Source organism: Impatiens glandulifera, chromosome 7 (assembly GCF_907164915.1).
Source record: "Impatiens glandulifera chromosome 7, dImpGla2.1, whole genome shotgun sequence".
NCBI classification, from domain to species: Eukaryota; Viridiplantae; Streptophyta; class Magnoliopsida; order Ericales; family Balsaminaceae; genus Impatiens; species Impatiens glandulifera.
Genome location: NC_061868.1, coordinates 29,374,849 through 29,388,034, shown reverse-complemented (window position 1 = coordinate 29,388,034; position 13,186 = coordinate 29,374,849). Strand labels below are relative to the sequence as shown.

At 32.2% G+C, this 13,186-nt stretch overlaps 1 protein-coding gene across 1 annotated transcript; it reads left to right on the top strand.

Moving 5' to 3' along the window:
• Window positions 1-164: 164 nt before the first annotated feature.
• LOC124910827 lies at window positions 165-2,414 on the top strand. Its single transcript, XM_047451511.1, has 2 exons — window positions 165-449; window positions 2,021-2,414. The coding sequence occupies exons 1-2, from the start codon at window positions 261-263 to the stop codon at window positions 2,096-2,098; spliced, it is 267 nt and encodes an 88-aa protein (XP_047307467.1). The 5' UTR covers window positions 165-260; the 3' UTR covers window positions 2,099-2,414.
• The last annotated feature ends 10,772 nt before the right edge of the window (window positions 2,415-13,186 follow it).

Here is a 13,186-nt window from a genome sequence, read left to right as displayed (position 1 = left end):
TTAAAAAGTTAAAAATTACTAATAAAAATATTTTATTTTATAAATTTAAACTGAATTATTTTTTAAAAAATAAATTATATTATTAAAAGAATATATATTATAAATAAATTGAGTTAATATTAAAAGTTTATATTGTTAACCGGGTCATCTAGTTAGGGCTTCAATCACAACCCAGTCATCGTCCACAACTCATCTCCGCTGCTATCTGAGGGGTGAGAGTTGAGAATTTAGACCCGAAAGAGATATTGGAGAGAGAGAAAATGGGCGGAGGAGGAGATCACGGTCATCACGCAGATGCGGCTCACGGCGGCGATTTCAGGACCAAAGTATGGAGCATGACTGGTGGCCCTTATTGTAGGCCCAAGCACTGGAAGCGCAACACCGCTATTGCCATGTTTGGTATCTTTCTCACCTGCATCCCCATCGCTATGGTATCCGCAAAGCTCGAGGTTCATTCTCAATCCCCTTTCTTTCGCACCTAGGGTAGAGATCTGTGTCTTCTCTTTAGATTGTGATGTTTCCTCCGTATAAATCGAGATTGAATCTTTCCTCTTTTTGAGGATTTGAGAACACAAAGAATAGAGCTTTCTGTAGAATGGATCTATTCTATCTATTATCAGCCAAGTTTTGCGATGCTAATCGTTGAAACATCGGAGCTGAATGAATGTGCATATATGATTTTTTAAACTGAAAATAGTTACTGCTTGAGAGATTGGTTATAAAGTAGGATCATAATATATCCCTTGTATTCAGTTACCCTAAACAATCCCCAAACTATATGATCCTAGGATCCATTATTAGCATCCATAATGCTTTACTTCTTATTGTTCAATTAATTTGAGTGCTGCCCTTGTTAATACAGTCTTGGACCAGAACAGGAATCAATACTTTTGATGGGAATTTTGAAGGTTCTTTCTAATAGGGATAAATTTGATTTCCACTAAACATAAAATGAGTTTTAGAAAACGGTTCCTGTTAGGAAATGGTTGACTTTAAATAAATTATTGTAAGTTTGTTCAAAATTGTCAATGTTGTATGATATGTTGGAGTGTGAAAAATGAAAATAGACCATGGGGAAACAAACAGGTTCATAAGCTTTTTTCCCTAAGTTGATTTTTTGGGTTTTCTGTGATTAAAACTATTGTAATGTTTTTTTATTAGCAAATTGTTAACAATCTAACAGTCTTCTTTCACAATACCTATATGCAAATTTCCAAAGTTTGGGGTGAAAATGACAATGTTCTTTATTGGGGTGAAGTAGGTTTTAAGTCTATTGCAGTAAAATATAGATAGTATGATTGTTTGATTGAATAAATGTTAGATTTTGTAGTTGAATCTAACAAGAATGGCATCTATGTCAATATGAAACGGTACAAGAGAATTAAAACATCTTTTATATACAATGTGCCAATGAACTTTTCGTTTTTTTATCATCCTCTGTTAATATTATATAATTCTAGAATGAGACCTTCATATTTGAATGACTTTCTTCTTTTGAATTCCTGTTTATGCTTTAAGTAAGCAGAACATTGCCTCCCATCTTAAGTATGACAAAAGTAAGTGTTAGTACGAGCCTACAAGAACTACTTAATCCTATGTAGAAACCTTGATTGTAATGTCTGAAATGATTAAGAATAATTTTATGACTAAATATAAGAATGGATATCACTTGGGACTTATATAGGATTTCATAGCTTGCACTTTTACTGACCCATTATCTTCTTTCTATTTAATCTTCTGTTATGATATTTGTCTCTTCTTGCTCATGGCTCTGTATTAGTATTTGTAACTTTACTTGTTTGGGACTGGAAGTCATTAAGCCTGAACTTGTGCTAGTTCGTTCCATAATGTCTTCTTCTAAGCCTTGACAAAAAATATAAAATAAATAAATAATTCCAGTTGATGGCCCTAAAAGTTAATTTCAGGTGCAGTTGCAACTCTTAAAACTGATTCTCTGAATAAGCTCAGTAAATAATATATCTCATTTGGTTTCTACTCTTGTTTACTTACCTCCATGCAGCAACGGCCACACCATCCAGTTCGTCCCATACCATCTCAGCTCTGGTGCAAAAATTTTGGGAAAAAAGATTATAATTGATGCAAGAAATACAGTCTTTCTGCAGTTCTTCTTCAAGAAAGATTAATGCACCGAGAATGGATTAGGGATATTGAACTGTCAGTTTTATGATTTTTCTGGATTTCGTTTTAAGAGTGCATATCATAATAGGACCCTGTCATCTTATGGTCTAAGGGACCTTAATAAGCTAATGTCTGTTTGTTTTTACCAGATAATATCCGCGTTATGTGTTAAATAATACATGCACCCATTTGTTGGGATAAATACTCTTAAGCATGTGTGTTTATGGATTTTGCATGCTTCTATAAGTGAATATAGCATTCGTGGTTTCAGATGAGATCACATCTTGAACCTTAACTTGGTAAAACAAAGTTTTAAAAATTTCTTGTCAGCTTCTCATATCCAGTCGAATTTAGATTCAGGTATAGAAACCAAAATTGTTTATAAATAGGCTTGTTGAATAACTCTGGTATCAATAGAGGCTTCTTCTTTTTCTCTATTCTTACTTGGATCCTTTCCAGCTTGATTTCTGTTCTTTCTTGCTGTTCTCCCACGCCGAAAGATGTCTTGTTTTGAGCTTTGTTAGATGTGATTTTCAGTGTGTAAAAAGGATTTACAACACAACACATAATATTTTGTTTATTATGGAGCTGTCTTTGGTCAAAAGCCAGTTTCTTCTATCTTGTAACTTTGTAAACCCAACATCTGTTTTTCATCATGAGCAGTATTGCCTTTTGAAAGTTAGAAACACTATGTTTCCACTAAAACCTGATTTTGTTTGTCGACTCCATCGGTCTGCTAGTTTGAGGTTTGTTGATGATTCAGCATGAAGGATGGTTCCATTTGAGTTGCATACAATGATTGCTGCCACTACTATGAAATTTAGGAGACCCCTTTTGCAAATAATCAAGAAAATTGAAATGCATTCCTCTATTATTGTCCTACAAGATTCCAGATGGAGTTTTTCTTTGGTCCTAGACTGGCAATGAGCAGTTAACAGCTGGTTGCATTCCATTAAAATTTGGAATGTAAATTGATTGTGACAAAGGATCTGTCTAGAGATTACCTGGCTTGGACTGGTTGTATGTGCCAATCCTGCTCAGTTCTTATTGCATTTCAAAACGTGTTATTGTTTTATGTTCTTTTGATTTCTTCCTCACCATTTTTGAAAGATAGAAAAAAAAAAGAGGTTGAAAAGATAAACTGTAAAAAAGAATCTTAATTAAGAAAGAAAGTTTTTATTTATAAATTGCAACATGATTTAATCCAAGAGAAACTGAGAACTAAAAATGTCTAAGGGTCTCAATTCTATGTCCTACTCAAAAGATGTGGTATATTTTTATATTTGAGTTTTCATAATTTTATAAAATTTGAAATCGAAGATGTGAAAAGATTAAATTTTGGTCGAGATATTTCGAAAGATTTGATTTTGAATAAAATTCAATTGGCGGATCTATGTATGAGTTCGGGTGAGCTGAATGGAACCATAGAAGGAATTGAATCACTACTAATTGGTCTCTTTATTTATGCATCAATGACGATAGATGCATTCGTCATAGTTTCAGCATTACGGCAAACCCGTGTCAAATATATAGCTCCTATGGGAGTCCCGCTGCGGCCTCTAACCGCCTTATATATGATAAAGGCCCGTCTCATAGCTATACTTGTATGTCTGTTGATGGCGCTGTGTCCTATCTGCTCAAGGAAAGTTGTCCAACTGAATGTTTAAGCAAGCTTTCTTTAAGGTCCTTTTTACCCATCTCTGTATAGGCTAAACTATCAACCGCTTTCTTTTAACTTACTTTATCCATTTATTAATTTTCTTTTAAAGTATTATATTTTTAAATTCACCCCCAATTTTTTTAAGTTCACTCCGACTTTTAATCTTGCATTCGTCACTAGTCGTAGCAACAATGAGTCTATAAGACAATACTCAATTATTATTAACTACCTACTATTTGTTGGATTTCCGAGCTTTGGGTGCTCATTCTCCGATAAAATAAGTTATAATTTTAGGGGCGGATCTGTTGTTCCAAATGTTGTGAAACACTTTAAAATTCTTTTTATATGATTTTAAAGTGTTTTTTAAGAAATTGACAACAATTGAGACATGCCCTCAAATAGTAGATCCCACCCCTAATTTTGAAACTTAAATTTAAATCATATAATGTAAATATAAATCATAAAATCCATCAAAGAATCAAATGATTAAGGTTAATGAACTAATAACTAAAATAACTTACAAATAGTTCTTAAGTTGTCAAACAAATTTACATGTTAGCATATCATTAATCATCCAAACAATTAGCCCGTTTCAATTCCATTTCTTACATTATCTTTCCAAATTGAAATCATCATGTGAAATTATATGATCTCTTCATTTAAGTCACTGCATAACATAAAAGTAATTTAAAAACTCAAAATTTAAATGCAATTTTAAAAACAAATAAAAAAAATAAGATCATATTCAATTTTTTATTTTTAATAAGATTCACAACTAAGGAATTAAATCTTAATAGATGTATCAAGAAATAGATTTATTTTGTTTTATTAAAATCAAAATGTTTAGGCCTATTAAAAACCAAATATAAGTCAAAACCATATTTTTGGAATTCATAAATCAGTTTTAATCGCAACTTGTAATTTTTTTTCTGACAATTGAAGTGAACAAATTCTACTTTGTTAAAAATCTGTAAAATTAAAATTGATTTAATAATTTAGAAAATTATATATATTAAATTAGGTGGAAGCTTAATTGGATTAAGCATGCTTCCAGCCTTAACTTATCTTGTCGATATAACGCCTACAAATGTTTAGAGATTATTTTAAACCTTCCTTTGTTCTTTCTTAGTTGTCAATGATACAAGTTTTTAATAATAATAAAATAAAATACGTGAAGACTTTTAAAGATGACAAATCATATTTTATAAAAATAAAAATCAGCAAATTAACTTAAATGACCCATGTATGTATAAACAGAAGTAATATGATTAATTTTATTAGAATGTCAATAAATATCATTACGAAAATTTTTATAATTTAATCCCAATGAATTAAAGTATATATTTAATTTTATAAAAAAAATGTTATCAAATGATATAATAAAAAATAACCTCATAAAAATTTATAAATTTTTAAAAGTCTTTAACACATTATCAAATAAAATAATTTAAACTGTAATGTATATATATATATATATTTATATTTTATATGTTATATAAAATTAAATACTTACAATTATAATATATATTTTAATGTTTTAAATATCATTTGATATATTGTTAGAATCGAATACAACAACAGAACAGAAGGAGGTTAATATTGTTGAGTTAATCTTGTCTTTCAATTCAGTTTTAATCTTGTTAAGGACTTAAAACCTGTTTCTATTCTACACAAATTGTCGCAAGCTCATAAACGGTTTCAAGTGCGGAATGCTTGCTAAATTTGAAGCTACGGATGCAAGACAGAAAGATGCGAAAAAATAAATGACACGAGAGTTTTATGAATGTTCGGAGATAAAACTCATACGTCACTCCTTCTTCTGTTTCTAGAATAATTTCACTAGAAGACTTTAGTTTATATAGAGCCTATACAAACCCAGTCAGAAACTCAGGACTTAACAAATGCATGTTTTGAATTCCTAACACTCACTATGTTGAACAAACAACTTCTATTCAACTTACAATAATGAAAATACTCTCAGCCTATACAATGTATGCTTTTATAATAGAGAGAGAGTAAGAACTTAAAGCTTGTGTAAACTGGAACTGTAACCGGGGAAGTCACCGTTGTACTCTGAAGATCTTTTATAGTGAAGTGTAGCAACAGTCGACTCTGAATCTTGGATTGTGAAATAACTGGGAAAAATTTGTCGTACCTCAAATCCAGTAATTCGGGGATCCGTCGTACCGGAAATACAGGGGTCCGTCGTTCATAAGTTCAGAGATTTGACGTTGTACTTTGATGTTGAAATGTAGGCAACAGTCGACTCTGATTCGAAGATACGTGTCAACTTTCTTATGGTTGAGCATTTGGTGATAGTTGTAATAAGCTGACTAAAAAGTCTGCTTATAACCAACTCTTCTATCCACTATGCTGATGAGCTGTGTAGATAAGCAAAGCACTTCTTCAAACGCCTACTGAAGTAAGGCGTCTGCTCACCCTTCTTCAGATTTCTGCTGAAGTAGGGCGTCTGCTCACGCTTCTTCAGATCACTGCGTCCGTTGAAGTGAGACGTCTGCTCGTGTTTTTCAGACCACTGCGTCTGTTGAAGTGAGACGTCTGCTCATGTTTTTTCCGACAATTGCGCATGTTGAAGTGAGACGTCTGCCCGCGCTTCTTTAGACCACTGCGTCTGTTGAAGTGAGACGTATGTTCGCGCTTCTTCAGACCACTACATCTGTTGAAGTGAGACGTTTGTTCGCGCTTCTTCAAACCATTGCATCTGTTGAAGTGAGACGTCTGCTCGCGCTTCTTCAGACCACTACGTCTGTTAAAGTGAGACGTCTGCTCGCACTAAGACGTCTACCCGCGCATCTTCAGCTTGAGACGTCTACTCGCGCATCTTTATCTTGAGATGTCTTTTTGCACTAAGACGTCTACTCGCGCATCTTGAGTTGTACCTGCGCATAAACATTTGCATAACTTAGTTTTATTTACTTAGTCATCATCAAAACTATGTCGTATAAGATTAAACTTAGTTTTATCTAAATTTATTTTAATCCATTAAAAAACATTTAATCTTAATTAACTATTTTTTAATTTATTCTTTCTTTTTCATTTAGCTCATTCTAACATATATTATTATATTAAAATAAGTTTACTAGACTTTGTTTTAAATTTTTATAAGATAATGACACAACAGGAAATTAAAACTAAGAGCAAGCAACATTTCAGGATTTTAATTCATTTTTTGAGATTGCATAAACTATTTTCACCAGCAACTTACCAACTCATTAAAAATGCAAATGTAATTTCAATGCAAAAATAAAAAACTTGGAATTCAAGTCTTAATTATGTTTTTCAAATTTAACTTTTAAAAGGTTTTCTACTTTCAACCCATTAAGCTAAAAAATCTTGGACTACAAATTAAACATATTATCCAATAGATTTAAATGAAAAATAATTCTATAACAAAAGGCATCTACAAAACATTTTGTGAAAATCATGTTGGAATACCATGAGATGAAGTATCACTTTAATGCAAGAACAACAACATCGAACAATTGCAGAAATGAAAGAAAGCAACTAAAGAACGCATACAGAAGGTTTTAGTGGTTCGGCCAAAACATGCTTACGTCCACTTTCGAAACACAAGAGACTCTCAACATTATTATCAAGATTGTTACATGAGTATTACATTGATTATCTCATAATGAAAGCTCACACACAACTCACAAGGAAGCGATGCTCTAAAAAAAAAGACTTGATTTTCTAAATTTTCCGACTGCATATTTAAATAAGCCCCGATTAGAATATCAATATTTTGTCCAAAACTCTTATAGAGATCTTCCAAAATAAAATGAACAATTTATTTGTTATAACCGAAGAAATAAACCTCATTTATATGCTACTAAATTTTAGAACAACAATATGGTCAGGGATGTATATACATGGGGCTTAAGTGATCCTTTATTTTTAATTCTTTAATTATATATATATATATATATATATATATATATATATATATATATATATATATATATATATATATATATATATAACCTAATTCTACATTTATATATATATATAACCTAATTCTACATTATTTATTCCCTTCTTAATTTATTTGTAAGTTGTTTAAAAAATATTTTTAATTTAATTTTTAATTTTTAAAAGAGAGAATCTCATCTTCTTTACTATATTTTTTTTTCTAATTCTCTTCTTAAATTTTCATCTTCTTAATTATTATATTAGTTAATTTAATTATAATATTTATAACCGATTTAATTTTATTATACTTGATTAAATATTAAGACATTAAGAATTGATTAAATATTACAATCTTAAGAATTTATCAGGTTAGCACCATTTAATTTTTTATATTTGTTTTCATATCACTCTAATGATTAAATAAAATATTTACTTAGTTTTAATATTATTTTTTGTTACGGTTAAGTGAAGATAAAATTTTATAATAGAATGAAGGATGATTTTTATACCGACTATTTTACCCTCTATATTGAACGAGATTTAGCTAAGGATATAAATATATATTTTATTTAGATGAATTTTATATTTTAAAATTTAGTATAACTAAACTTATTTAAATATTATAATATAACGCCTTTTTTATATATAATTTATTACACAAAATTTAAGCCCACTCCAATACGAATTTTTGATTATTTCTAGAATATGGTCAACTTGCAATCATACCATCTCAATAATATTTAAAAATATTTTAAAGAAAATACATGATTATAAATTAAAAATTAATGTTATAACTTAAAAAAAAAACTATATATAATATTTAAAAAAATAATAATACAGAGTAATTAATTAATATTTTAATTTTCTAAATTTTGGTGTAACTAAATATATTCATTCATATATTAACCTAGAAAAAAATATAAACATCTTTTGGCTAGTAATTATAGATATCTCAACAAAACAAAAAAAAAGAAGAACAAAACAATAAAGTTTTAAAAAAATGTAATAAGAATTTACAAATAAAATATTTTAACCATTAGAACAAATATTGTTTATTTACCCTTATATATATATTTTTTGTTTATTTACCTTTATAATTTTCTTTATGAATATATTAATTAAGACAAACTCCAATTTTATCAATATATATTGATTAATTGATTTATAAATTATCTATACTCATTTATACTCTCGTAAAAAATTTATAACAATAACAATGCACAACTTTAATGACAATTAATTAATTAAATATTATAATAACACCCTTCAATCTCTACTAAGTTCTCCTCTCACTTAAGCTCGTTCCTAAGAATAGGAGGGGGAAATTTGATGGAATAACCCTCATAAGAGGGTTATTACCACTTTTAACATGTCATTTATAATTTTATCAGTTTTACCCTTTATTTAAAAAAAAAAAATAAAAAAAAATAAAATCAGTAGTGCGCCTTTCAGTTACTGAAATGTCCCTTTCCCTCCTCTCCACCAACCGTCCTTTCCCCGTCCTTCCTTCATCATCATCAAGGTTCTTCATCATCAAGCTTCCTTCATCATCAAGCTTCCTTCATCATCAACGGATCCTTCCTTCATCATCAACAAAACTGGAACGTCTTCAACATTCAGGTTAGACCTTCGTCGTTTTAGGGTTTTATCGTTTAGAGTCTAGGATGTAGGTTAGGTCATGGAATAATGGTTTTAGAGCTTGGCTGATTTGTTTTACAGTGAAATATACATCCGACGAAGGTGACGAAGGCGACAGTGCATCTGTCGCAGGCGACAGTGCATCTGTCGCAGACGACAGTGCATCTGTCGCAGACGACAGTGCATCTGTCGCAGGCGGGAAATGCATCTGTCGCAGGCGACAGTGCATCTGTCGCATACGACATATGCATTTCCCGCCTGCGACAGATGCACTGTCGCCTGCGACAGATGCATTTTCCTCCTTGCATTTTCCTCCTTGCATTTTCCTCCTTGCAATTAACACTGACTGGTCACTGTCACTGACTTCTTTGAATTTTTTTTCAATTGCAGATCACATGAATGTTGGTGTTTTTCTACTCTTTGATGGAGACTGGAAAACTGATGATTGTGGGGTTAGTTCTTTTGTCTCAAGTTCGTGTCGTGGTGTGAATGTACCCCGAAATGCTACATATGAAGAGTTAGCTTCAATTGTCTATAATTCTATTGGTGTGGACAAACTAAGATATGACTTAGTGTTCAAGGTAAAGTATAATATGCTAATGATCAATTCTCCTCCTGCAACAATCATTGGAGATAGCGATGTGGCGTTCTATTTACAAGAACTCTCGTCTTCACTGCCCAATCATCGCGCCCCGCTATGTGTCTCCTTAGTAGAGAAGTCAATACCTTCAACTGAACAAAGTGAAAGACCAGAAAATGACATATTTGAGCAGCAAGATATCTTACCAAGGCATCGAGATGTGTTTGAGCAGCAAGATGTATTCCCAAGTCAACAAGATGTATTCCCAAGGCAACAAGATGTATCTGAGCAGCAGGATGTGTTTGAGCAGCAAGATGTATTCCCAAGTCAACAAGATGTATTCCTAAGGCAACAAGATGTATCTGAGCATGTGTTTGAGCAGCAGGATGTGTTTGAGCAGCAGGATGTGTTTGAGCAGCGAGATATATTTGAGCAGCAAGATGTTTTTGAGCAGAGAGATGTATGTGAGGAGCAAAATGTTTTTCAGCCGGAAAATGTCTTCCCAAGTCAACCAAGCACTTCCCATGTTAGGAATACATTCAGCCATACTGAGGGAACCAAGCACTACTTCTCATATGAACCACTCGAGATCGAAACTCCTGCTCCATTAATTGAAAATTCATTGGAAGTGGGTACGTTCTTTGATAACAAAAAAGAAATACAATTGAGGTTGCATAGACATGCGATGTCTAATCACTTTGTCCTTAAAGTGGTGAAGTCAACAAAAAATCTTTGGTTTGTAAAATGCATGGCTGAGAACTGCAAGTGGAAATTGCGTGCTATGAAAGGAAAATTCTCGGAGATGTTTGAGATCAGAAAATTTGTAAAAGAACACACATGCTCAATTTTGACGAGACAAGACAATGTGAGGCAAGCACCATCATGGGTAATTGCGGAGTGTATCAAACGTAAATACATGGACCATCACCATGACCACATGCTTAAAAAAATAATGGAAGACATGCATACAAGTTATGGGTTAACTTTGACATATAATAAGGCTTGGAGGTCAAGGGAAAAGGCCTTAATGGCGGTGCGAGGAACTGTGGAGGATTCCTATGGTGAATTGCCATCCTACCTGTTCATGTTGCAGAAGAAGAACCCAGGTACCATAACTGATATCCAGACGGATGAGGAAGGACACTTCAGGTATATGTTCATGTCTTTAGGGGTTTCAATTAGGGGTTTCATAGGATGTTGTCGTCCTGTATTGTGCATCGATGCCAGCTTCCTTAAGCATAAAGTTGGAGGTCAACTACTGGTTGCGATAGCATTGGATGCGAACAAGCAACTATATCCCGTTGCTTTTGGTGTCGTTGATTCAGAGAATAATAACTCTTGGACATATTTCATGCAACAACTAAGGTTGGCAATTGGATCAGTCCCGGATCTCGTCTTCATATCCGATAGACACCCAAGTATTGCCAACGCCTTGTCCGCGGTTTTTCCAGAAGCACATCACGGTGCATGCACATACCACATCAAAATGAATATAATGGCCAAATTTAAAACTGATAACTGTCATGTTGAGTTTGATTTGGCTTCTCGTGCATACACCGAGACCACGTTTCAGAAGCATTTTGACAAGATCAGAACTAAAGACCCTAGGATTGCTCAATATTTGGAACAAATTGGAGTGGAGAGATGGAGTCGTGCTTTTTTCCCCGGTTCGCGATACAATCAAATGACAAGTAATTACGCTGAGAGTTTTAATAGTCAGTGCAGAGAAGCTAGGAAATATCCCATAACAACATTAGCTGACTATTTAAGATTCACAATACAAGATTGGTTTTATCATAGAAGAGAAAAATCATCCAACCACAACGAACATTTATCTCCATATTATGAAAAGTTATTACGTGAGGAAGGCGAAAATGCTAGATTCTACAGCGTTTATCCACTTAATCGATTTCAGTTCCATGTGCATGACGGTGAATTTGATTTTCAAGTTGACTTCAAGGGTCGAACATGTACTTGTAGGGTATTTGATGTATCCGGTCTTCCTTGTACGCATGCCCTGGCTGCTGCCCGTTTCCGGAAATCGGTTCCATATGAGTTGTGCGCAAGGTTAGAGAATTTTTATTCCATAAGTTATGTTCAATTTATGTTGTGTTGAATATATGTTATGTTGAATTTATGTTTCAGGTTTTACTCAACTGAATCGTGGTGCATGGCTTATGCGGAGACATGTTATCCAGTTTTTCAACATAATGAAGCTTGGGACATTCCCGAACATATCAAGAAACGAGTCTGCCTAAAACCCCCCGTGAAGATTAAGAAAGGACGACCAACAACAAAACGTAGATCATCACAAGGTGAGGTTCGTAAAGAACGGAGACGGTGCGGCTCATGTGGCGGTCTAGGTCATAATAGAGCAACATGCTCAGCAGTGATGCCTGCACCATCTACTGCAAGACCTTCACAATCAAGTGTCCAATCTACACAACCTTCACAATCAAGTGCCCAATCTTTGGCATGAAACTGTTTTAGGGTTTTGATCAAACCGTTTTTGTATGTACATCAAACTGTTTTAGGGGTAGGGTTTTGATCAAACTGTTTTTGCAACTCAGATCTTCTGCTACCGAATGGGGTGTACCTCTGTTTTTGTATGTACCAAGTGAAACTTGCTTCACTCAATATTTACAGCGCGGAAAGAAGTGAATCAAACTTCACTTAATATTTACATTAATTTATTTTAATTATTTTATATTATTATATATTAAATATATATATAACAACATGTTAAAAAAATTTTGTAATATATTTAAATAAATTTGTAAAACAAAATATTTTTAAATTTATTTGTAAGATATTTTAAAAAAATTATTTAAATTATTTTATATTTTCTATAATTATATATTAAATATATATAAATGTTCATGTAAAATCATTAACACATTTATGTAAAAACATTTATATGTTAATGTAAGAGCATTTATACCTTCATGTAAGTCAGCAAAAAAAAAAAATAAGCACTACCAGGTGAAGCAAGCTTCACCTGAGGATTTACAACACTCAAATGAGTGAAACAAACACTACCAGGTGAAGATTGCTTCGCTCAATATTTACAGCGCTGATAGAAGTGAAGCAAACTTCACTTAATATTTACATTTGTAAGATATTTAAATTAATTTATTTTAATTATTTTATATTATTATATATTAAATATATATATAACAACATGTTAAAAATTTTTTGTAATATATTTAAATAAATTTGTAAAACAAAATATTTTTAAA